The 27,168-nt window shown below is 48.3% G+C and overlaps 1 protein-coding gene and 1 long non-coding RNA gene across 2 annotated transcripts; both read right to left on the bottom strand.

The window, feature by feature from the left end:
* Positions 1-5,511: 5,511 nt before the first annotated feature.
* LOC144382260 (uncharacterized) lies at positions 5,512-10,346 on the bottom strand. The gene is made up of 4 exons (XR_013448847.1): positions 9,928-10,346; positions 7,965-8,127; positions 7,290-7,372; positions 5,512-5,702 (listed from the first exon to the last, which is right to left on the bottom strand). It is a non-coding gene; the product is annotated as an uncharacterized LOC144382260 (long non-coding RNA).
* A 320-nt stretch (positions 10,347-10,666) lies between these two features.
* LOC144382043 (transport and Golgi organization protein 1 homolog) lies at positions 10,667-27,023 on the bottom strand. Its single transcript, XM_078074028.1, has 11 exons — positions 26,708-27,023; positions 24,544-24,631; positions 21,308-21,439; positions 14,594-14,657; positions 14,286-14,424; positions 12,195-12,296; positions 11,467-11,527; positions 11,323-11,358; positions 11,176-11,243; positions 10,958-11,052; positions 10,667-10,689 (listed from the first exon to the last, which is right to left on the bottom strand). The coding sequence occupies exons 1-11, from the start codon at positions 26,767-26,769 to the stop codon at positions 10,667-10,669; spliced, it is 870 nt and encodes a 289-aa protein (XP_077930154.1). The 5' UTR covers positions 26,770-27,023.
* Positions 27,024-27,168: the final 145 nt, after the last annotated feature.

The raw sequence follows: 27,168 nt of genomic DNA, 5'->3' as shown, positions 1-27,168 counted from the left end.
GCCTCTCTGTCTCTCTGTCTCTCTCTCTCTCATACATACATACAAATAAATAAAATCCTAAAAAGAAAAAGAAATTCTCCCAAGGAAACTTTTTTAAAGTTTTTATGTACAATTAGTCCACATACACTATGATAGTCATTTCAGGTGTACAATCTAGCGCTTCAACACTTCCAGGCAACACCTGGTGCTCATCACAAGTGCATGACCTAATCCCTATCACCTATTCAACCCATTCCCCCAAACACCTCCCCTCGGTAACAACAGCTTGTTCTCTATACTTAAGAGTGTTTCTTGCTTTGACTTTTTTCTTCTCTTTGCTCATTTGTTTTTTTTTTCTTTAGAAACTCCACAGATGAGTAAAATCATACAGTATTTATCTTTCTCTGATGTATTTTGCTCATCAAAGCAAATCTTGATCAGAAGCAGGAAGGGTGTTACACAAATACAATGAATCGTGGAACACTACATCAAAAACTAACGTACTGTATGGCGACTAACATAACATAATAAAATTTTTTAAAAAGCGTCATTTTGAAAACTCATAACGGGAAACGTCACAAAACACAGGCAGGAGGTTTGGGCAGGGGGAGCCCTCACACACTACCACTCCAGATCCAGTGGGGACCCAACAGGAAGACATGGACTTGACCGCGCACACGGATACGCCACTATTCCAGCCAGCAGAACTCGATTCTCATCTCTCTATGCCCCCCCCACCTCCTCCAACAGGACTCACCCATGAGAAGCTACAACACTTGGAACTACCAGATGCCGCCAATGGACCTTTGGTCCTTAACAGCCTTCCAAATTGCCCCCTTTCCTCCTGAAAACAGTGAGCCTCTCTGATAGTCCCCAGTGTGCCTGAGGTTTCATCACAGCTTCTCTGTCCTACATTCAAGTCTCTTTCCTCCCAAAGAAACCCGACAGTGGCTGATAATTCCCTGAGAGTTTCTCCCTTTAAGGTTACACACTGGACGGGACTTTGTTTTTACCTGGGGCTCTGGTCGGTTCCAGCAGAAATCAGACAGTGGGATCCCAGCTCATTCTTCTAGAAGGTCCTGAGAGTCAGCAGTGAGTGTGTTCACCTCCCAACTAAATGCTGCTCCCCTTCCTCTTCATTGGAGTCAGGATTTCTCCCCAGAAACCAGCCTGCATCTGTAACAAAACCACCACAGCATCTCTGACGTGGCGTCGCGGGAGCCCTCAATCCACGGACCCCTGAGGAAAATACCTCTGGTTCAAATACCCTCAGGGAACATAAGGACCAAACCAGGGGAACAGCCCCCAAAATGCAAGCGACTGTGCTGCTCACCTACCAGCAGGTCCTGGGAAGCCGCCCACAGCCCCCTCCTCAGCACTCAGCCAACAAGGCTGCTTCTCCGTCGCTCCTCAGGAGGCACCAAGTTGCTGCAAAGGCCCCAGGTTCTCCCCAGGGCGGCGGCAGAACTTGCTGGTAAACGCAGCTCTGGCTCTCGGAGGGCTAGTGGGTCCTCAGGGGGCAGCAGCAACCTCTCCTGCCCTGAGCTACCCTGGCTCGGATAACGCCATGACGTCTTCTGACAGCAGGCAGTTGCTGCGCGCGCGGGGACACCGCCCCCTCCCGGTGGAGGTGCGCGCGCGCCCTCTGCTGGCCGCACTGGGAATCCCTACAATGCTCAAAGCCAGGGCCCCTCAGCTGCAGGCACAGAGCATGCTCAGGTCCAGCCAAGCCATCTCTCTCCATGACAGATCCTGAGGCTCGGCCTCACAACCCCATGCAAAAGGGGGTGTGCCCATCTTCCCAAGTGAAACGGCCTCTGCAAAGCTCAGCCCTAGGAAGGTTGGAGCTTTGGGCTCAGGGAAATCTGATCACCGGCTTTCCCACCTTCTCTGGTCCCAATGCTCAAAGCACCTACATCGACCTCCTCCACCCTGGTCCATGGTCCACTTCCATACACCTAGACCAGCAACCTCTTGTCATCCTTGAAATTCCTCTTCGTCTCTGCTTCTCTCTACCCTGTGTCTCTCTCTTGGTTCCTCTCGCTTTCTAGGACTTGCCCAATCCCCCCACCACTCACTCAGCGTCTCTCTCCCTGACAGTCTCTTTCCCTCTCTCCCCAGGCCCTCGGGCCTTCTGCTCTGTGCAGCCCTGTCCAAGACCACAGGGAACCACCTCTCCTGTCTCCCCCTCTCTCCTGCCATCATTCGGCCCAGACCCTGCTCACAGGGCATGGCAATCCCATTTTCAAAGGCTGCTCAGGCTGACCTTGACCACAGCAGTGCACTTCCCAGCCACTCCTGGAAAGCATGTGGACAGACAGACCTGGACACCTCGGTGGCCCAGCCACGACCCCAAAGCTACTGGGGGATGGCTGCTTCCACAAGCCGGGAAGAAGGAGGGCTTTGCAAGACCCAGGAGTTCTGGTGCAGAATGGATTGGAGTACAGGACCTAAACAGTGACAGAAGCATACACCCAACTCCTCCTGTGTGGTGAGGGAGGAATGGGTCCCCTGTCATTGGCCTCTGCCCTGCCCATCCCTCAACAAGGAAACTGGGGGAGGATTATGGGGCATCGTGGGTCTTACCAAGAAAACTGTCACCATCAGCCCCGCTCAGAGCCCACCTGCTGTTGGGGGGCAGCTGGTGAGGTGAAACCAGTGCACACAATCTGGATTAATGCAGGGCCTCCTCACCGGTCTCCCAGGGCCACTAGGGATGCTTCATTCATTCCTCACCATCACAACAGACCACTGCCTGGGGACAGACACCTGTCCTGCTCATCACCACACACCCCCTAAACGAGCAGGCGCCATGTGCTCGAGAGTATCTAGCACCAGAGTTAATACAACCACCAACAGACTTAAATACATGTTGTGTCCGCCTCCCCAGAAGGATTTCTTACGCCCCTTGCAGTGAAGATACCACAAAGGGGAATCTTGCTACTCTCCTCCATCACCACCATTGCTGCCGGTTTGTTTTCTGTGTGTACGGGCCTCACACTGTGCACTGGAAGGGGAGCGACTGCAGGGCCTCCTGATGGCAGACGCTGACACAGAGACAGAGCCGTGAAAGGTTTATTTGGGGGATCCCAGGAGAGACAGAGCACAGGGGACAGGATGGGCAGGGACAACACTCAGGACATTAGGCTGATCTGACAATTTTCTAAATATATGCACACACAGCCTGGTTGTTACTGCTCAGGGACGTCTTCAAATATCAAATGTACTGTCCTGTAAGGCAGATAGATTTGGGTTAGTACACTGTGACCTTATGTTTTCCTAAATGCATTTGCTTCCTCTGGTATATCTGAGGCCTTGAATGAACACCTGAGTGTGTGGCTGCTTCCGTGAGTCTGTATGTAATAGAAAATAATTGTCTTCACATCTCAGATATAAATCTCTGCATGGACATGTTCTCAGAATGATCTTTTACTTCATTCTCGGCTAGGACCTAAAATTTAATAGAAAAAAAAAGGGGGTCTTTGCCTTATTTTTGAAATGAGGATGCCAATCTCTGGGCTGAGGTGTTATACTCTCAGTGTAATGTTGTGGACTTAAATGAACATCTTTTGATGATCATCTGATGGAGCTATTTTCATGTAAACAGTGAGAAGGGGGAGTGGCCAACAGCCCAGATATTTTGCATATTCTTTCTCTTTTTTTGAGATAGAGAGACAGAGACCAAAAAAGGGCAAATTTGTGCTGGAAAGGCGGCGGGGGGTGGGGAGTGGGGAGGAGAGAAATTCCTAGATAGGCTCTACACTCAACGCCGAGCCTGACTTGGGGCTCGATCACAGAACCCTGAGATCATGACCTGAGCAGAAATCAAGAGTCCGATGCTTAATCGACTGAGCCACCCAGGGGCCCCTGCAGATTCTTTATGTACTTCAACTCCTATTCTTCTAATGACCTCAGAATCCGACAGGCTCCCCTTTCACAGATAACAAAGCTGAGGCTCTGAGTAGGCCCCACGGAGAGCTGGCATTCGGGCAGGAACACAGGTAAATCCGCAGGATACTGTGACCAAAGTTCAGGGAGATGCAAAGTGCAGGCAGAGCGGTGACTCAGAGGCAGAGGCGTAGTGACAGGGATCCAGCGAGGGTGGCTCCTGGTCAATCCTGAATTCCCCACCAAGAGTCTGACTCGGGCTGAAGGCCAAGGCAGCCACTCTGCTGATCTTGGTCCCGTCTTCACTTTTTCTCACTGGGGCCCACAAACTCAGGCAGACAAGAATCCCCAAAGGAACCAAGTTCAATTTCCCAAGTCTCCACCACATTCTTTCACCCAGTTCAGAACCTTCAGAAATTCAGAGGAAACAATCCTTATAGATTAGGAACGAACAGCTTTATGGCAACAATGACGTTCTGATACAAATAACTGCATTATCCACGCCGTGTGACGGACACAGGCAGCAACCCGGTGTGGATCTCACGGTGTCCTCACACTCACTGCTCAAGCTGCTGGCCTGCAGGAACAGCCTCTGCTCTACCCGAGAGAGGCCCATCCACTCCCCTGAGCACCTCCATCCTTCTCATCCACAGCCTCCTGTTTCTAGTGACTCATGGCTCCCTCTCTTGTCCTTCAGATGCATCGCTGGTGCTTCCCTTATACGGAACACAACATCTATGTCGTTTAATGAGTGTGTCCCTCGCTGCTCTCAGACACCTGAAATTCCCTCCTCATCCCTCCCAGAGCACAGAATATGGTCTCTGTACAGTGTGCATGCGCATACCTGCTGTGCCCAGCTTTTGGAGAAGAGCGGCTCTCCTTCACCACAAAGGGCCCTGCCGACCACCTCAGTGTGAGTGAAAGACAAAGTCCATCAAAGGCGTCTCCTGAGCAACCTGAAGAAAGTGATCCTGTCCTTAGCAACATTCACTCTCCCATAACATGAGAGGCCTGCATGCAGGACTGCTCTTCCTTATGGAGGATGCCCCAGCGTCTGCATCTGACCCATGTCAGAGAAAAGACGGAAGACCATCCCACTGGAAGTGACTGAGCAACATTCCAACAAACCGTCTACACCTGCCTCCAGCATCTGCCACTGTTTCTCATTCTCACCTCCCTTACCGGACAAGAGGCTTTCCCACAAGTATCCACTGACTGCCGAGGACAAGGGACAGACCCCTACCCTGATGATTAATCAAGGCACCATAGCCCTGCTTCAGGTGTTTCTATAACTAAGGAAATGAGAGCTCAAACTCAACACGCTGAAAACAAAGTGAGAGGTGTGTTTCATCCCACCCAGAACAACAACTGTGGACTCTGGACGTGCCCAACGGTAAGAAATATATGTCTGCCATTGTGCGATAGAGAGCTTCCTTCCCAACGACGGCACCTCCCCGCCCCCCCCCCCCCCCCCCCCCCGCTCAGTGTGTGCAAATAGCCAAGCACAACACCTGTATGTCCTGAGAAACCTCAGGATGTTACAGCGCCCCCTGGCGGTTTTCCCCTCGCAATGTCAAGGCCTCAGCACAAACTCAGCCTTTGCCCCACCAACTCAATAAGAAAGAAGACAATACACATTGTAAGTCAATTCATACGATTCATATCATCCCACCCTGTGCTGTAGGTTCGGGTGCAGGGTAAGGACGCAGAGACCACTGGGTGGGTGGAGGGAGATGTGCCCCAGGGCCCCAGGATGGTGATGAAGGGGGATCCGTGGGGTACGGTGGACCCAGTGGGCCGGGTACAGGAGCGGGTCCTCTTGCATCCACAGGGTTCTGCAGAACAGAAACCAAAGGAATGTTGCTATGACAGACAGAAGCAGAACCCCCACCAACCTGAAACCCAAAGAAGCAGGGGTCAGCACCTGGCCCTCTCTTCACCCTGAGCTTCCAGGGAGCAGAGCACCAGTGCCACTAAACCCTAGTCCCCCTCTTGGTGCCACCACACACTCAGGGACCAAGGAAGGAAAGAACGTAGTGTCCCCACACATCACCATCCATGTCTGAGAAGGTGGGACGTCAAGTCGTCTTCGCCTACCAGGTGACCAGAGGCCACAAGAAAGGGCCCATAAGCAGCATATGCCAGACAGGCACGCATCTGCGTCCAGGCCCACTCTGATCCCCTCGTCCAGTGTGGCCCCAGAGGCTTGCCATGTGACTCAGAACAAAAACACGCTGAGAAGTCCGGAGAAGCCCAGTGTCCACACATGGAATCACAGCCCCTCGTGGGTCCAACTGCTTCCCACCAGCACCCGCCTGACCCTGCTCCGCTTCCCTCCCTGACAAAGGGGTCTTCTTCTACTCTCCCAAGTGCTGTCCATGGCCACAGACACCGCTCAGGAGACAGGAGTTTCTGGAGTCCTGCAGCGGACCGGGAAAAGTGCTGAGAAGAACACGATCCCGAGGAGTTCGTAAGACCCAGCTCTGTGGATCTGCGTCACCGGCATTCCGATGCTCCTCAGCTCAGGCACAGAGCAAATGCGTAGTCGTAGTCCTTGGTGCCGAGAACCACTGAGGGGCCGATTCTGCATCCCCGGATGCAAACCAATGTGTCTGGAGAGCAGGCGTCACCCTCCCAGGATGGATCAGGAGAGACGCTATCAGTTGGCACAGCCACCAAAGCGCATCAGAACCCGCTCACGGGAGCACGACTGAAACGTGTGTGAGCCGTGGGCCCTGCAGGGAGTCACCGGGATTCCCTCTTCACGGCTGTGCTCCGGGGGGCGTTTTCTACCACACACCTGGCCCCTGGCAGAGTTCACCTTCATCTCACCCAGGGTGCAACTGGAGGGATTCCGGGTCGCGTCTTCACCCACACAGATGGAACGCACGTGAGGTCGCAGCTCACCTTCTCCACCAACACTCACAGCTGCCCAAAGCACGTGGCACAAAGTGTGAGGCAGGGCATGGCTTTCCCGTTTCCAGCTGTGAGGATTACGCAGACATTCTCCCAGCTTAGTCTCCTGACCCGAAAACCAACACCACTACCGCTCTCGCGGGAAAGCAAACTGCAAGGAGTCAGCGGGACTGGCCGACTTCAGTGTGGAGTGACATATTGCTCTCCTCCGGAGTTTACACACACACACACACATGCACACACACACACACACACACACACAAGGGCAGGGTCCTGCTCTCCTTCATTTCTAAGCACCTGGAGCTTCAGGACGCCCCGCGGAAGGTGATGATTTGGAAACAGAGAAGTCTGTAGGCTCCGAATGAAGACTTGGCATATTGAAAGGTCAATGACACCACACACAGATCCCAGGACATACCCAATAGACACAGGTCAGGACAGGGTGCTGCCCAGACAGGAACAGGATTCCAGAAATGGTTACAATTGAGGAAAGACACAGTATTTACCTGGTCCTTCTGTGGGACCTTCTTGGGCGGGGTGCCGCTGTTGTCCCCTTGAGTGCCACAGGTTTCTGAATACGGCCGAAGCCCTACAAGGGACGGAGGTGGATTCAGACTGGCCTTGACCATGCAGGATGGAAGCCAACCCTCTACACCTGCCCCACCCTGTTCCACTCTCTCCCACTCCCACATCCCTTCCAGATTCAGAGCGTTTCTCACAGGTCTCCTCTCACCCCTGTGGACAAAGGAGACACAAGTCCCCCACACCTGAGGATGTGATCAGTCCACCCAGTGACAGATGTTTTCAGAGCTAATGAATAACACTGGACAACTGGGGCCTCCACAAGTCACAGTGACTTGAGGTTGTGCTTCATCCATCCCAGGGCCCAAAACATTGTGTCTGGGCAGTGCCCATGGGCAAAGCTTTTATGTCTGTCTTTTGCAAACTGTCACTTTTCTTCTCGATGGCGGACACCTGCTGCCCATTTCTGTAGGGTGAAACAAGACAGTCCATGAAATGGATGTCCACAGAAAGGTGAGGAATGCTACTATGTCCTCACTCAGGTCGATCCTTGCATTGCAAAGCCTTCTGGTACCTCCTCTACATCTTCTCCACCAACTGAAGTACTTAAACTATGAATAGGCTTTACGATTCAGGTCATCCAATTCAGATCATCTTACCATGTGTAGCAGGAACGAGCTGTGCTTGAGGCCCCCATGTCCACCCATGTGGAGGAGGTGCAGGTGGCCCATAGCCAGTGAAGCCTGGTAAACCCTGCCCCATGTGGTAGGGCATATGGGGGGGCCTTGGGGCATGAGGAAACCCTCTCACATCTGTACCGACCTGCAGAACAGAGGAGAAAATATTTGGGCAAGACACACAAAAGTTGCAACACCAAGAGCTGAAACCCAAGAGAGCTCTCAGCATCCTGCTCCTTCTCCAATACCATGTTCCAGGAGAGCCACATCGTGCTAGAAAACTTTATCCCTCCCAATAGCTGCCTACTATAATAAGGGGGGTGGGGTGAGGAAGGAGAATGGATGTTACAGGAATAACCTACTGTCACCAAACATCACTACCCATGTCTGCCAACGTTCACTACCAAGAAGTAGTGTCTTAAAGGGTGAAAAGGGATCACTGGAAACGAGTAAAGCAGCCCACACTCCAGACACGGAGGCATTGACATCGTGGACAACACTTCATCGTTCCTCTTCAACCACCGCAGAAGATTTGGGTTTGTTAAGAATAGACAGAATGTGGGGCGCCTGGGTGGCTCAGTTGGTTAAGCGTCTGCCTTCGGCTCAGGTCATGGTCCCAGGGTCCTGGGATCGAGCCCCGCATCGGGCTCCCTGCTCAGCGGGCAGCCTGCTTCTCCCTCTCCCACTCCCCCTGCTTGTGTTCCCTCCTCGCTCTGTCTCTCTCTGTCAAATTAATATTTAAAAAAAAAAAAGAATAGGCAGAATGTGGTGAAACTGAATGCCCTTTCTCCACAAGGAATCTGAGCCACTCGAGGTGAATCCCTTGCCCGCAAAGCCCCTGACTGTCCCCACCTGCCTCACTTCCTGACAAAGCGGTCTTCTACTCTCTGCAGTTTCTGTCCAGGCCACAAAGACCCTTGAGGAATTAGGGGCCTGTGGTCTGATAGTGGACCTGGAAAAGGGTTTTCCCAGAGGAACATGATACCAATGGCCCTTATTTACGTGCAGCGGCTGTGTTTATCTTAAAACACAGTCTTCGGAATTTTCCGCACACTGAGTTCCAGAGCAATTTTGTCCAGTGGGAAATTAAGATGGGAAGGCTAAATAACAGAATTCACAAAAATGTTTATGTTTTCTCATGGACAACTCCAGAACGTGTGATGAGAGAAGAAACCAGCTCTCACAGTGACATAAGACCAAAAAGACCTGCTCCTAGAAGCCCAACTGAAGGGCTTGTGAGGCCCGGGTCATGCAGCTAATCACCGACATCCCCCCTTCAGATCGTGTGGGCCAGTACACCCAACAGCTTTGGAAATTCACAACAGTCGTCGAAAGGGTACAAGTAGAGGGATTCTGTACAGCATTTTTACCAGCAGAAGTCAAACAGGGATGACTTACGAAACTTGCCCTATCTAAGAACATGCCAAACTGCAAAACAGGCAATATAAAATGGAGAGAGAGTTTCCCCTAGTTTCCAGTTGTGAGGATTACCACAGACCTTGTCCCAGGTAAATCATCTAACCCCAACATGAACACTACACCAATCGCACCTGATCGTAACCTACTGACTGGCAGTCAGGCCGGCCAGAGACTTCACTGTGGAGTGACGTGTCATCCTCCTCGAGCTAAGTCCCCGCCCGGGCACTGTGGGTGGGCAGGGGTCGACTCACACACACACTCACACACACACACACACACACACACACACACAGTGAGCGCCCTGCCATCCTTCACCTCTAAGCACCTGTGGCTTCAGGAGGTGCCACCGAAGGTGAGGATCTGTAATGGAGAAGCCTGTCAGCCCCTGGGTGAACTGCTTGTATTTTGAAAGGTGAACGACACCACAGACAAACCCTAACCCACCCAACAGACACAAGGCCAGGACAGGGCGCTGCTCAGAAAGGGAGAAGTTTCCGGAACACCTGGTAGAGGCCACGGTAGTTACCTTGCTCATCCCTGGGTCTCTAGGAGGCTCGGTGCCCCTGTTCCCCATGGGAGACGCACCAGTTTCAGCATCAGACCAAAGCCCTAGAACAGATGGAGGTGGATTCAGACCAGCACCGACTGTGCAGAATTCAAACCCACCCTCCAAACCCGCCCCTAACACGTTCCCCTCTGTCCCACTCTTGGGTCCCTTCTCAGACACACAGCATTTCTCAAATGTCTCTGCTGACCCCTGAGGACAAGGGGGAGACCTCTGCCTCTCCCCCTCGAGGATGGGACCACCATCGCCCAGCTTGCTTCAGGTGTTTTCATAGCTAAGGGAACGGCAGTAGACTGCTCTGGGCTCAACCAGCTAAAAATGGAGAAACCCTCAACATGAACGGCATGCATTCTTTTCTCAGGCCGCCAGTTGACGGTTCAATCCTTCAGTCTATAGATGAGGCCTAGCATGTGTGACTGGCTATTACGTAAATATTTAAGAGAAGAATTGGAGTAGACTAATCGTACAGTCAGGAGCAAAGTAAAAATAGGCAGATTGAGAAGTAAAGCTGTGGCTTTATACCGATAACATTAGAGGAGTAAAATGCATGACTTTCACGGATTAATAGATTACTGTCGATGACAAATAAAACAAAAATCAAGGAACCTCCATAAAGAGTAAATAAATGCCATTTTTCTCAATTTTTGTTTTTTTCCAAAAAGTCTTCACCGTTGCGTCAAAGTGGGAAGGGAGCTCGGGCTCACAACTCCTCCAGGCTCAGCTCTGCAGTAGGTGGGTGGTAGAGGGGGTGGGGGAGGGTCTGCAGTCAGGGGAGGGGCATGAGCTCCACCTGTCACAGGGACAGGTGCCCTGCTGCCGGTGGGCACCTGAGGAAAGCACCCTCCTGTCACCCCTTCAGACGACCTGCTGTCCTTAGGGAGTGCTCGTGATTCTCTCCAGGACACACAGTGATCACCCACAGGAACGGGAAGGACATCGTGTGCTTTCCCAGCAGAGATCAGGCTGCTGCATTTCACAGCACGCTCCCTACCTCTCCACACACGGTTCTGTGTCTCAGGTCTTCCCGGCATCGGTTCCTGCCTCATGGATCCCTCAGGCAGCGTCCCTCTCCTCATCATGTGCAATCTTGAATACAGAAAAAGAATGGACGTCTAGAAGAATTACAACACCATGTCCTCTACTAGACACTAAACAGCTTAGCCTTGACCCCTCAAGACACCCAGAAAAGGGCACGTCAAACTCGCACACCTGTGTCTCACGTAGGCGTTCTCCCTGCTCTGCTGCACTATCTTCCTCTCCCAAACCCGAGCCTTAGTCTGGGGGAGAAAAACACATCCGCCTTCAGCTGTGCCGGACTGTGCCCCAAACGAAGAGGAGGAAAAAGAAAACACTTACCCAGTTATCTAGAGCACTTCTCTCATGAGCTGCGATCTGAAAAAGTCAACGCACCAAGAGCCCATGTTCAGGGATCTAAGGGCCACTTCCATCACCTGCAGGAGGCGCGAAGGGGCCAGGATGTTGGGGCACAACTCAGGTTACCTTGTGTTTGAAGGTGAGCTCTGCCTCCCGCAGCTGATCTTGCAACGCTCCGACTTCTCGCCTGTGAGTTATAATTGCTTTCGTCAGATAACACCCAATATTGGCTGTGATTTTAAATCATCTGCCCACGTGGCCATTCTCCTCTTATCTGTCCCCTCATACAATTGATCCTGACACAGGAAACACTTTTCACATGGTTATAATGCACAGTAGGATCAAAGCTATTGCTACCTCTTTTCCGTAATCGTTTTTCTTCCCCTGCAGGGTTCAGAGTTGACATAATTTCCTTACCCATTTTCAATCTTTCCCTAATTTATCACATGACAAGTGTGCCATCAAGTGTACTGGGAAACTTCTATCCTCGCCATGGTTCCCAGGGTTGCAGAGACCAGCGCCATCAGATGGCACTACCGGCTTTATGGGTAGGATTCATCCTACGACAAACTGCTTTCCTCAAGATTAGGACAACTGACACCACCCCCAGGGACGATGGCGTGGAAGAAGTTTCCACAGAATCAGGCCAGCGCTGGGGATCAGGACATGTTTAGTAATGAAATGGTTTTGTTCTTTCTAGAGCTTCACTTTTTGTGTCTGGTAATTCTCTCTGGATATGCCTTTGAATTTTTGTTTCTATTACATGGGAATTGAGTCTAAACAATGAAGAAAAGTGAAAAATACGAAGTCAACAGGGATGTCAGGAGCCGCTAATATTTAGTTTCTGAACTCACTTGTACTTGTCCGTTTCTTCTTTGATTCCTTTCAGATTTTCCACGGCAGCTGACAGCTGACTCTCTGTTGCCTCCAGGTCACGGCGGGTCTTTGCGACCTTCCTAAGACAGGAAAGGTATAGACATGGTCCAGTAGCCAAGGTCCAGAAGTTCTACCGTCATTCCTCCCAGCACACTGGATGGCCTAGATTCCAGTGTCCCTCATAAATGCACAGACTGACAACACAAGGAGGGAAATGAACTGAAGGTCCCATTTAGGGTTCAAGAAAAATCAAACTCCGGATGCTGCCAAGTCGTTGCAATCAGAGCTGTCTTTACACTTCTCTACTTCATTATCAAGTCCTCAAGTAACATTGCAGTTTGTGTCCTCTCAGAGTTGGTCTTTTGTCGGAGACGGTGAAGGCTCCTTTCAGTTCAAAGTGAAAAACCAAGCCTGACCAACTATAGGATGAGGCGGGGGACCATCGTTAGTCGTACACCTCCACGGGGAGCCCTGATCCTCAGACCAAGGCTGTGCCTGACACAATGAACCCGAAAGGAAGCCTTCCAGAATATGGCTTCATCAGCATGGCAACTCACTCCCAGACATCTCTGGGTCTACAACTACAACCCCCGCCTCCTCCTTTGAAGAGGCCAATCTTAGTGCCGGCAATATGTCCTCAAGTGTAAAAGGCTGTGAACTGTCACATAGTCAGTGTGTTCTCTCCACGCAACAGATTTCAGATGGAAAACTATCAACTGCATGGAGTCAACCGACTTGAACAAGACTGAGTTCACTGATAGTGAAGGCAGCAACGTGCGATGCTTAGAAAGGCTGGTTTGCTGTGTTGCCCTCAGACTCTTTTGTTCATCGTGTTGATTGAAAGGGTTTCAACAGGACACCTGATTTACTCAAGATCACATGCAAAAAGACTCTTAGAAACGGAGTCAAAAGCTCCAGACAGAGAAAGACACATGCATTTGCTTCTGGTCTCTCAGGCAATCCTTCAGCAAATGCTTTCTGGAGCGGCTGTAATGGAGTGGCTCAGTTGTAAAGTGTAGAAGACAGAAAGGTGGTCAGGACACTGTACCCACCCCCAAAAGAAATTTCCAATGAACAGAACCAGGATGCCAATGACACAGAGCAGCCCCCACCCCCGCTGTGGGAAGGAATAACACAAAGCTGAGTGTCCAGGGAAGACAGGGAACAGTTTTGCTTTTCAACGTGAATGAGGGACTCGAAGGTCCTGATCTCCTCCTGAGAAAATCAAGGAAACACTGGACAAAAGAGCAAACTCGTGAGTGAATGCACCCAATTTCTAAAGAGTACATGAAGAAACACGAGAACCAGATGGAGAAGAAGGAAGCCTAGGAGAAGGCCAGCCTGGCAGTGGGAGCCAATCTCGCCAGGACACATCAATACATTCTGGAACAGGCAAGTGAACTGGAAAGAAGCTGAACAACTTTATGGGCATGGGCTTAGAAGGAAACGAGTCAAGTTCAGGGTCAGCCAGCAAAGGTGAGCCCTAGTGAAACCGCAGGCTTTGGCTGGGACCCAGGAGAGTTCCACCTAAAAAAATCAGCTGGATGGGAAATACCCTGGCCTTCTTAGGGACTGGGCTACAGTGAGTGATGTCAGTCGTACACTGGATGAAGGGATCCAGGACTGCTGGAGCCCCAACCCACTTTCCACAAAGAAACTCCCAGTGTCTCTGCAGCAGGACAATTCCATTTTTCTATCCACATTATTGACCCAAGTCTCGTACTGAACCAAAAGTGACTGAATTCAGGGCTAATAAGAACATGGGATGACACGGAAACCAAAAGGACAATGCAGACAGACCCAGAGGGGATCCAGGTATCAAAGTTTTTAATGATGGTACCTTCCCTCTTCTACTCCAAGGAGTCACACAACAAGCGTGACAAGCAGTTAGAACACACAGGGAAATGCAGGTCACACACATCAAGGCAGGAAGGGCAGGCACTATCCTACAGAATGCATTTGGCAAAAATACTCTAGAGCCAATTCTAAAAGAAATACAATTATCTAGACTGGCCGTCACAGAAATTCATACAATAGTATCTGTGGCAATTCACACAAGAATAGCTTACTCTTCGGCAGCCACTCGTCTCTGTTCAGAGAAATCCACCACGATACCCACTTTCCTCCTCAGGAGTTTCAATTCGGCTTCTTGAGTGGTTTTCAAAGAACTCAGGGCATTGCAATGGTCTTCCATCCATCGTTGATATTCTGGAAAGGATGAGTTTTCTTTTGTGTGTGTATGTGCACATGACCTGAGAACTTCGGTTTGATAGGGAAAGGAGAAGGGCAAGACCTTGAAGGCAGGAAGGCATTCTTTCCCTTCCCAATGCAAACTCATTGCCACCATATGGGGATTTCTTCCCCCAAAATAACATACCCTGCAGTTCTCGTTTTTTGGCCCTAAAGGCTCTCTGCTCTCCATCCTCGGATGCATCCTGGGCCTTTAAGACAGATATGAGAAAAGACATTCAGGAAATCATGATCACACAACAACGTGAGGGCGCCTAACAGGACAGGATCATGCAGTGCAACAAAGAAAGCCGTTAAGGCATAATAGAAGAAGGAGAAAGTAAGCAAAGTGGAAAAGAGTTCAAGTCAAAGAACTCACAAATGACTTTCTTAGTGGCTTTCATTCATATATATATCCACATACATACATATATACACGTCTTCCCCTATTCACATTGAAAATGCTCCGTTTGGCATTAAGAGAGGAAGGGACTGTACAGTCGGGCCAGCCATCGCCCTTCATCGCTCAAGTATCTTGTGGGGATCTGCTACATATCTTGGAGGGCAGGGCTGAATGATGTGATCATTACCTCGCTGTGAAATCAACCATACTTCCCAGTCCTTATAAGAGCAAACCTCATCATGGTGGTTCTAAGTGAAATCCCAGCTCACTGCTCCGTAGGAGTTTCAGTTCCCAGATGCCCACTCTCTACTGTGCTAAACAGCAAGTGAGGATGCTGCACTCACCTCACCCAGTGAACCAAAAGCCTGCCGGAGCCACATTAAGCTAAAACTCAACAGCCAGCTCTTACCACACCCTGATTCTTGACCTTCTTCTCTCTCTCAATTTGCAAGTGAGCCCGTGCCCGACGAAGGGTGTCATTTAAATTTTCATTAACTTCCTCAACCTTTTTGATGTTCTCCTTCAACAAAACATTTTGAATGAGTAATAATAATCCATTCCTTGGGGCACCTGGGTGGCATCCGGGTGGCACAGTCGGTGGAGTGTCTGACTCCTGCTTTCGTTTTGGCTCAAGGCCTGATCTCAGGGTTATGGGATTGACCCCTGCATCAGGATACACACTCAGCATGGAGTCAGCTTGGGATTCTCTCTCTCCTTCTGTCCCCTACCACTCACTCTTTCTCTCTCTCTCAAATCAATCAATCAATCAGTGTTTAAAATAATAATAATAATCATGATAATGATGATAATTCATTACTTTGATTTCTGTTGGTAGGACACAATTCAGGCAAAGAAGGGATTCTTACCTTCCATTGAAGCACTTCCTCAGAGAGAAACTTATGTTCACTCTTGGTTTCTGCAAGGTGTTTCTTGCCTTCCTGGATCTATAAAACATATGAAGAAGGAAACAGAATTCCAAAATAGCATCGTGTTACACAAACCTATCTACTCATGTGTGACTCCTTTCAAAATAGAGAGGCAGTGCTCTACATTTGTGAAACTTCTCTTGAATCAGGACCATTTCTGGATCACATGAAATAGGTCAATAGGATGAACTACAAGAGGTGGAAGTAACCAAAATGAAATCACAAAAAGTATTTGAAAAGGCACTGATACCTTCAGCTCCCAAAGGGATATTTCCTGAGCAAGCTCCCTGTTTTCTGTTCTAAGTCGATGGATCTTCTCCTTTATTTGTTGTAAGGTTACTAAAAGGAGAAAAAAGCATCTCAAAGATAACTAGCAAAACCAGTGACATTGAATAATCCCAGTGTATGAGCACCAGAGACACATTCTCTGACACTTGGGTGTAACTAACTTGTTAGCATTCCCATTGTGCCCTAAGGAAGCAAGTTTTAGCAGCATTGGAAACCTAAGACAACCTATTTCGGGGAGATTCCTACTGAAATTTTTTTCAAAAATAGAGAAACGCCCTCAAATGTCTTCTAAGTTTGCTCCCATGCGGAAGCACCAATCTTGGAAAATGCAATCACTGCAAATGCTGATGTCATCCCCAGATACCTAACAGAAAAACCAAGCATCCTGTCAACTAACATTTCTCTCCTCCAATGATTAAGGTACAAAAATAAGTCCCTGCAAACAACCCAAAATGAACAAAACCATCCTTTGCTCCTGCTCAGCGCCATGTCCGTTTCCAGATCCTCCTTGGAATTCCACACAAGGAAAGCTCAAAGTGGCAATTGAGTGACACCTCCAAGGCCTTCAGTGACTTTCTGCTGCTCACAGATTGCCTGTCATGAACCCTAGGCAGGGGCTCTGGAGGACAAGATCTTTGGAATCAAACACACTCGGGTACAAACTCCACATTACAGTCTCTGGAGGGCCTGGATAACTCACACTCCCTGGGACACAAGCTTTTCTCATCCCAACATGAGAAGTTTACCCTCTACCCTGACAGGAAAACAACACTCATGAAGCGCCCTATCACTGATGGATAACACATCGAAGGTCAAGAACACAGACTCCTCTAATTGGCACTTAATTCTCTCATCTCGGGGTACTTGCGTGGCTCAGTCGCTTAAGTGTCTGCCTTCAGCTTGGGTCATGATCCCACATCGGATCATGATTCCACCCTGGGTCCTGGGATCCCACATCTGGGTCTGGGCTCAGTGGGGTGCATGCTTCTCCCCCTCCCTCTGCCAGCCACTCGGTCTGCTTGTGCCCTCTCTGTCAAGTGAATAAACAGAATCTTCTAAAAAATCATAATTCTCTCATCTTACCTCAAAGTGCAAACTTCTCTTCTATTGGCCCAATGTGAGCGCTCTCGTGCCCTGAGATCTCTCTTCTCACCACCCCCACTGCTGCACTCACAGGGACGAACACCAGCATTCGAGGGTTTGCTATGTGCCAGGCAGCCACCCTGGCCGTCAACAGACAGCACCACGGAATCACCACAATCCATGAGGCCCGACACAGTACATCACCCCCACTGGCACCCGTTCCTTTCCACTCATTCTCCCCTGGCAGGAAAGGCTCCCTCCACTTCAGACTCAAAACCACGCTTTAAACCTCTCTTGTGACACACGCTCTGTCTGGCAACATGTGGCTCCTTCTCTAAGTGTAGCCCGCTTGTTAGACTCAAAGAGTGTTTTCTCATCTCGACATTTCACCAAGAGCCAGGTCATGGCAAAGTACTCACTCCAGACCTCAGGCTCCTATCATCGCATGCCTCCTAAACATGTCTCTGCAAAATGACTCTTCCTATTCTCCCTACTCCCATGAGGTATACCTCCTCCTGGTCTCCTAAGAGATGGCAACACCCTCCACATTGTCACTTAGACTCCACATGGGAAAGAGAACGATTTTCAGGAGTTAACAAGTCAATTAGACATCAGGAGTCACCATATTTATCCCTAGTCCTATTATACCCACATCAAACACCAGTACCGAGAATTTACGACAATGAAAACTAAAGCCAAAAAACTTACCTTGATATTGTGGAGGCTTTATCTAAGAGAGGAAGAAAGAAAATGAAGTTTGATGTCAAAACATATTACTAGTCAAAATCTCTAGTTCAGGTCAATACGGAAACAGTCATCCAATAAAATTACAATAATCATTTTGTTTAGCAGAATGACTTCACAGGATGAAAAAAGAAGACAAAATTGGAATTTCCTGATTAAGTCACCATAGTTCACAATCCATTTCTGATAAAGAGCACAAAGGTATATAACTTAGTTTTGACCCCAAAATCTAGTCACATTCTGTGAAATGAATGTTCAACCTGTTCAATTTTGACAGCAGACCATGCAGACATTTTAAAACACATTCATGAATTCATCATTTCCGTAACTTTAATGCAACCCAATATCCACACTGAGTTCAGAAACGGATTATTCTAAGATCCTGAAAGAAAGAAAATGGAAGGAAGGGAGGAAGGAATGTAGGAAGGGAGGCTGGCAGGTGAGCAAAGCGCTGACAAAATTATGCCGTTTTCCTTGTCCAGAAAGCTTCTCTGAACTATTACTAAGGGTTGGCTGTTTGCTGAATTCACACACAGTTATGGCACATCAGGTGCTATGAAGTTTCCCAGATTGCTACAGAGGGTCATCAAAAAGAAAGAAAAGCCATCGAATGAGAAAAAGAGTGGCACGTGGCGAGAGATGAAGCATAAGCAACAAGAGAAATGACAGCGGATGTTTCAAAAGAGGGGAACCCGGCTATCCAGATCGAGTCACCGTGATAAATTATAGCTTAGTAAACTCTAGGCAAGACCCCATTTTGACACCATTAACATATTTCCCCATTCAAAAGTTTTACAGGATGAGGAGAGGCTGAGGCCAGCCCCCAAATCTTGCCAGGATATTGGAATATCAGCACGCTATCAACAAGCCAGTTGTTAGGGGAAAGTCCATCAGTGGAGGGCAAACAGAAAACCATGGTGATTCCTGTAACTTCACATGTTGCTTAGGAATCTCTGAGTTGCTCTGGCCCTTGTCACCCAGCCCCACAGGAAGGGGAAGTGAAGAGACAGATGAGCACAGCAAAGACGTCAAAGTTTTGTTTTCCTTTTTTTAAAAATTTTTTATTGTTATGTTAATCACCATACATGACATCATTCGTTTTTGATGTAGTGACCCATGATTCATTGTGCATAACACCCAGTGCTCCATGCAGAACGTGCCCTCTTTACCTGGCTAACCCATCCTCCCACCCCTCTCCCCTCTAGAACCCTCAGTTTGTTTTCAGAGTCCATCGTCTCTCATGGTTCATCTCCCCCTCCGACTACCCCCCCTTCATTCTTCCCCTCCTGCTATCTTCTTCTTCTTTTTTTCTTAACATATATTGCATTATTTGTTTCAGAGCTACAGATCTGTGATTCAACAGTCTTGCACAATTCACAGCGCTCACCGTAGCACATACTTGTTTTCCTTTTGAAGGGAAGGTTTCTCCATTGGCAGGGAGAGGGGGGAGGTTCCATTTAGAAATAACCTCAGAAGTTTTCTGTTCTTCTTAGAAAGGTCTGCCTTCAAGTGAAACTATGTCCCCAGAGCCTAACTGGGCCTTTCCCAAAGACTGCAATAGAGGTGAGGGGGAAAGTCTCAACTCCAATGCAATCTCCTCCCTGTCTCACCTGGGAGTAAACTCAGTCTAACCCCACACAGATGAGTAGACAACCTCACCCTAACGTCCTATTTACCTCAGTTCCTTTACCAGAACAGGAGATCTAGCTTTCAACACAACCTCACAAGGCATACTAGAGGTAAAAACCACGCCAGCAAGCACTAGAATCACACTACCTGAGGCATCTAAGGCAGAGACGATGGCATCGGCAGGCTGGGAATTTCAAGTCCCTTCCATACCTGATCTTGGATCTAAGCAAAAAGGGGGCAGTAGGAAGAAGAGATGATGAATGTAAGCAGAGATATGAAACTCTAAGATTTTACCGGGATGCTGGACAACACCATAACAGAAATGAAGAATGCCTTTGATGGCTTCATTAAGAGACTCAACATACCAGAGGAAAGAATCATTGTGCCTAAAGAATTTCCGGCAGAAACTTCCAAAAAGAAAAACAAAGACAAAAATTAAAAAGACAGCACAGAAAATCCAAGACCAGTGGGACAATTACAAATCGTGTAACACACACATAATAGGAAAACAGCAGGAGAATGGACAGAGAGACAGTTGGAGCAATAATGACTGAGGATTTTCCTAAATTAATATAGCCACCAAATCGCAGATCCAGGAAGCTCAAGACAAGGAAAGCAGGATAAATACCAAAAGAAACACACAAACAACTAACACCAACGATGCCTAACCCAGAATGTTCAGTCACAGGTCCTTAAAGACAAAGAAACAATTCTGGAAATCTGGAGCAGGGCTTGGGTGTGGGTGGTGGAAGGGGGAAGGAGAGCAGTAACCCTTACCCAAGAGGAATAAGGATAAGGACTACATCACACTTCAGAAACCTTGCCATCAAGAAGGATGAAATGTTTAAAGTGTTCAAAGAAACATCCAACTAGAAACCTGTGGCCAGTGAAATGATCCTGCAAAACACACTACAGAGGAAGGAAAACCGTCGGGGATAATGATGGGAATGACGTCAACGGTAAAGGTGTCAATTCTCCAAAAGACATAATAATTTCTCATGTGCATGCATTAACAACAGAGTGTCCAAGTACATCAGGCAGAAACTGAAAGAATTGCTGATGGAAACAGACGAATCCCTATTATAGCTGGGGAATTCAGAATCCTCTATCAGTCATTGACAGATCCAACAGATACAGAAATTCCATGAGAACACAGGTGAACTGAAAAGCATCACCGATCAGCTGGATCCATTAACATCTGCAGAATAATCCATTCAACAACCCAAGGAAAGACATTCTTCTCAAGTTCCCATGGAACATTCACTAAGAGAGGCCATATTCGGGGCCATAAGATACATCTGAACAACCAAAGGAAAAGAAATCACAGGAAGTATGTTCTCAGACCACAGACGACTCAAACTAGACATCAAGCACCGAAAGATAGCTAGAGAATGACCCAAAAATGGAGATGAAACAACACACTTCTAAAGAACACATGGGTTGGAGGGCAGGTGGGTGGAGGGATGGATGAAAGAGGTGAAGGGGATTAAGAGTACACTTATTGTGATGAGCACTGAGAAATGTATAGACTTGCTGAATCATGTTGTACACCTGAAACGAATACTACACTGTTGGCCAATTATGCTTGAACTTTAAAAAAAAAAAGAACATATGGATCACAGAAGGCACTGCAACACAAATTTAAATCTATTTCAATCTAGGTGATCATCAAAATTGATGTATTAGAGGGATATTTCTATTACTGAATGGATACAAAAGGTCCAATGACTATAAAATTTTCTGCTTATGTATGAAGAACAGTATATATAAGCTACTTTAGTATACTTACAGCGAGGATGGTTCTCCAGATATAAATGAGAAGGACACAAACTCCCAAGGGGGCAGTGATAATGGGAAGTTTCCATAGAACTCCAACCCCATCAGGGCCAAGAGGGAAACGGCCAGGCACAACATGGACAAGCTGAAATAACACGTGAGACAATGAGGAATCTCAAAGATTTACAATGTCTCTGTCCCAAACCATCAACTTTACAAACCCTCAACCAGCCTCCCCCAGGTAAGCACAGCTCTCAAGTGCCTCCCCACGGAGGAGAAGGAGCACAGAGGAATTCCAAAGGAGCAGGGGCAAACTTTTGGGAGTGATGAGTGTGTTTACTATCTTACTGTGCTGATGGGTTTCACTGTGTTTACCTATGTAAATATCAACAAACTCTATTCTTGAAAAAGGTGTTGTGATCATATATACATTATAGAACACTGAAGCTGTAGGAAAAATCTAATAGGCAAATCTGAAGAGATTTGATTTTGCCTACAAACACATTGCAAATAAATTTTCTATAGCTAACAGAACTTAAGAATTTATAAGCCCACATAAAATAGACAAGAGAAGTAAATGTAAACTTACAGTAGGTAAGAAGTCACTGACTTCTATTGTACATCCATGAAGGACCTGGATAAACTCCTCTGGAACCTTTCCAAAAATATGCCCCAAATTTATGGAAGAATGAGAGAAAGCAAGAATAAAAAATGTACTAGAGATATAAATGAGAATGTTCTATGGACAGATGTTTATCGATAAGGACATGAGTGAGAGAGAGACAGGAGGCTTCTATTAGAATAATATGGGATGAGTATTTCAACAAAAATAAAGTACAATTATTGCTTAGTTTCTGAAAACAGTGATGTTTTCTTTCAATGCCCACTTTGCTTCAGAATCACAGCCCAAAATGTCAGATTTCAGGGGTACATGAAGATTTTCATGATCAGGTGATCTTGTTTCTTTTGATGATATCTGTGACATTTTAGATTACTTGAACACCTATCTCCAAAAGCCAGTGAAAGGCATTCATGTTCCTATTTCTCAGTATTGTAACTAAATCAGTCAAGACCAACTCTAAAATTTAATTTTTTAAAAGATTTTATTTATTGATGTGAAAGAGAGAGAGAGCATGAGCAGGGGAAGGGGTAGAGGGGGACAGAAAAGAAGACTGCCGGCTGAGCAGGGAGCCCAAGCAGGGCTCAATCCCAGGACCCTGGGATCATGACCCAAGGCTAAGGCAGAAGCTCAACTGACTGAGCCACCCAGGTGACCATGAAATTTCATTTCTAAAAGAATACAAAATTCCTGGATATGGACACCAAAAAAAAGAACACATCTCATTTTACAAAAACTGGACTTCCAAGTATTTTAGGAGACGAGACGCTCACAATGCAATTCATACTCATTCACACCAAGCTTGAATTGCGTGCAAACACAACTCTCTAGAAAGTACCCCTGAAATCTATAACATTTTCATCTTCAGCCCTCACAGCTGAGGTCACAAACATGTGTGCTGGTGGGAAACATACACGGTCTTTGAACAGCCGCTGTCTGAAAGAGAACATTAGCTATCTGCACAATGGTTGATCATGGGGATCAAATGCACAAAAGACAGAGGCCATCTTGTCACAAATGGAAAACACCCCCAGTTGTGGCCACGTGGTACGTCTGGCAGCTGTCGGGATGCTGACCAGTAGCTGATTCTTAACTAGATGACATCCAATGGGGCCAATAACACTGGCTTCTAACAGACAATGGCCATGAGCAGGTGGAGGAGGGAAATGCAAGACCAGGTAGTTTATGCAAGAGCTCAGAGATGAGGGAGGGTGAGAAAGTCCAAGTGATCTATGAGATGCAGCCTCGGTAGAGGGGACTATTTCCAATAAAGACTACCAAGAAATTCCCTCCTTTGAAGACTCAAAAGAAACAGAATCGAGTCTCTTTTGACTGGAGGTATTCATGTGGGATGAGTCTGCCTCAACACTAGGGTCCTTCCTGACTACTCCCACTTTGCAGAGCCCTCTCTAAGAATCTGGTGTAGGCCGGATCTAAAGAAGTCTGCTTATTTGTAGGGTGTTCCCTGTCTGTCTCTCTCTCCTGACGGTAAGGGTTTTATTTTTTAAGGAGTGAAATATCACACTAGGAACCAGGTATTTCTTTATATTGGGACAATCCTAAGGACATTCAGGAGCTTTTGACTTTGGGGAAATCAACACTCTGTACATACTGGGCCAAAGAATGGATAACAACTCATTCGCTTCCTGATGACATCAATCCATCAGATTTTCCTGGGACAGACGTCCCAGCAAGATGCGGTCACTTAGTCTCTGCTGGGCTTCTCAGGGCTCCCATGGACCTGGTGGGACACAGAGTCCCTGGGGACAGCCTCCGAGCCCAGAAGGAAAGGGCTGACTCAGAAGTTGTTACAAGTCAACCAACCAGGAAGCACAGAGCACAAAGGACACTTCACTGTTTAACACTTGAGTCCCAACACCAATGCTTAAGATACCACTGTTCCCAGGGCTGCCAAACTTCACAAATATGAACAATGTGCTGATATGAAATCAAAGTATGTAGAAGATGGACCCTAAACATACAAGGCTTGCAGCAGGATCTTCACTGGGCTTCCAGGAGCTAGTCTAATACCCGTAGCTCCTAGACATTAGCATTCCTGACATTTTCAAAGACAAGTTGAATGAGATCTAATGTACATATCATACAAGCCCCCTATTGAAGACAAAGAGCTCAATGGCTTTTCATATCTTCTCAAATCCTTCCTTCTTGACACCATAAGCCTAGTATTTTCAGGTTTCCATCCTGCCAGAGCTGCTCTTTTTGGACCAAGCACACAGACAGGACCCAGAACTTGATGTGGACGGCTGTGGCCCCAGCCCCTTCAGGCTAACCAAGAAACCTACCCTGCGGTCCTCGGTCTTCAGGAAGAACTGCAGTTCTTCTCAAGTTCCCACCAAGGACCCCATGAAAAAACTATTATTTCACCACCATGTGAAAGAACCCAGGAGGAACGAAGACACCACTAGCAGCTTTGAGTCACCGGGTGGCTCAGTCAGTTAAGTGACGACGTCTTGGTTTGGATCAAGTCACGATTTCATGGTCCTGAGGCTGAGCCCCTCTTCAGGCTCTGGACTCACTGCACAGCTGGCTTGGGATTCTCTCTCTCCCTCCCCCTCTGCCCTTCCCCCCCACACCTGTGAAGATACCAGTGAAGTGCCATGTTTACTCACATTTGGGTTTGGGGAACCGGGACAGCGGAGCAAGAGCACCAGGAACAACAGCCTCTGCACCTTCATGTCTTGGTCCTTCCAAGGGGTGCTGGGGCGTCAGGGAGGAGGTGGAGATGGGGGGTGGAGTGGAGGTAGGGGTGGGTGGGGTAGGGAGGGGTGGGCAGGGGTGGGAAGGGGACAGGGTTTTAAGGAGGGTTGGGAGCAGGGTAGAAGTAAAGGGTGGGATTGGGGAAGGCGTTTGTCAGGAGAAGAAGGGGTCAGCGACGGTGTCAGGGTCAGAGTAAGTACTCGAGGGGAGGTTCAGAAAGGGTAGTAGGTCAGCAGGTTAGGAAATCACTAGGTCAGCAGGAAACAGTAGCAGGTGAAGGGATTGGAGGACGATACACTTTTCTCCAAGCCTTGCCCTGGTTGAACCGTTCCTTAGCAACCCAGAGGCTTTATACTCTCTCTCAGCCAGTCATCTGCCTTTGCCCCTGCTAGATCATAATGGACACCCCGCGTGACCTCATACTTAAAGAGCCCCTTCCCAACTGGCGCCCCACCACGTGCCATCCCAATAACAGGTCCTCTCTGGAACTTTGGCCATCCTTCTTGTTTCTGCTCCCTCCCAACCCGGGTCCCTGTTCCCCTCTTCTGGGCGCTATCTCCTTCCTTCCAGAACTCCCATCCTAGAGCCATTGGCTGAACAACATATAAAGCAAAGGAGGACAGAACTGCAACAACAAGCAAATACACAAGCAGAGTGGGAGGTTTCAACCCTCTCTCAGTGACTCAAAGCACACAGAACATCCATAACATGTAGACCTTGATAGCAAACCATCTGAATCCCACAGCTATCTCCGTATGTCTGTCCACATCCATATACCACTGTGGAGGACACATTAACTTTGGGCATATAGGATACACTTACAAAAATGCACCCGATCTATTTTGGCCATAAGGGACATTTCAGTACGTTTCAGAGGCATGAAATCACACAGAGCATGTTGTGGTAATAGAATGTGCTAGAAATCATGGCTAAAAAGCTCACTAGAATTTCCCATATGTTTAGAAATTGAGAAGTACCTCTATAAATAAAATAGGAGTAAAGAAATCCCAAAGAAAAAGCTACCTTGGAACCGAATGAAATAAGCATGAGAAAATTGTAATCAAGTATGTCTTCTGGGCTGGTATATCCTGGGATATTAGTATGAGAAGACTGTATGGCCTCAAAATCATCCCTAGTTGACGGAGACATTTTAACACCTCAAACAGCGGTAGATCTGTCACTTACCTATGTGACCCTGCTACACACTAGCTTGGGCTTTACGTTATGAACCTCACAGGGGAAACAATCCAAGCTGACTCTCATGGGATCTCTTGGGACCTCCAGGAATGAGAGTATTTTAAGAGAAAACATTCACCAGCTTCTCTCCTGGGGAATCCAAGACAACACCCAGAGAGCTGGCAGCTCCAGGTGTGCTGGGCGGGGAGAGCCAAGCAGGTGGGCAGGGCCAGGGACCCAGGTGACTAGACAAACCCCCTGTGATCATCTCTCTTGGGCCCTGTCCTGAGCCGAACTTCCTAAACTGTTTCTCTCTAGGACTAACACAATGTTTCCCCAACTCATTCAGGCCCAAGGCAGCTGAAAATCAATGCTCTACAAACCACCACTTATTGTGTCAATTTCTTGTCAACAGGAACCATTTTAGCACTGCTAAAATAGGAACGCAGTATCTTGAACATAAATATAAAGAAACCATAAAAAACAAGCAAACAAAAACAAAACAAGGAGAGCAAAACATTTGTATGAAATTCTGTTTAGATGCTGCTGCCCGCCTCCAGAGCCCCAGAGTTGCGCGGTCCTGGTTATAGAAGGAGAGACCAGCTACAGAAGGGGTGGAGTCAGACTAGCCCAAAAGTGAACGGGAGAGAGGCCCAGCCTCTAAGGGAGACTAGGGAATTCCAGGAAGGATGGCCGGGGTCACCCTGATTATAAGTGGAACAGGGAGCAGGGAAAGAAGAAGCAGTGAACAGAGTTTGGGGGCCTCGAATAGGTGAGATCACTCGTGGAGGTGAGGAAGTGTCCCCAAAGCCAGCGTCAGCCTCCCGTCTACGAAGCCCTTCGTGGCCCCTGGAAACAGGGCCGGGAGCCTAGAGTGTGACATCCAGCTGTGCTGCTTACCAGCTGTGTGACCCTGGGCTGGTTTCCTTCAGTGAGCTGGGGGCGTCCAAGCCTGTGTCCATAACTGTGCTGAGGACAAGAGGAAGCCACGTGCTGAGCACCTATGGACATGAGCAGCAGCATCTCCATGGGGCAAGTGCCTTCCCAGATGCGGTGCCTCACGTCTCACAGCTGTTAAAGGCGACACTGGTGACAAGCACAGGTCCCTCCTGTTTCAGGCCTGTGCTAAGCCCTGCCCTTTGCACACATCATCTCTCGGTCTCCAGATGGCAGGAGGACCTCCTAAAGTGCGGGGAGAGCTCCGGGCCCCTGGGGAGGCTGAGAGATTCCTGGGCCCTGGGGAAGGGTGAGTGATTGGGGGACCCTACGGAGGGCTGGGGAACGGAGCTCCTGGGCTCCATGGAAGGAATGGGGGATCGGGCACCCCGGAAAGGGCTGGAGGAGTCTTGCAGGATTCCTGG

This window comes from Halichoerus grypus, chromosome 6, assembly GCF_964656455.1.
Source record: "Halichoerus grypus chromosome 6, mHalGry1.hap1.1, whole genome shotgun sequence".
Taxonomy (NCBI): domain Eukaryota; kingdom Metazoa; phylum Chordata; class Mammalia; order Carnivora; family Phocidae; genus Halichoerus; species Halichoerus grypus.
This window is presented reverse-complemented; position numbering and strand designations above follow the sequence as displayed.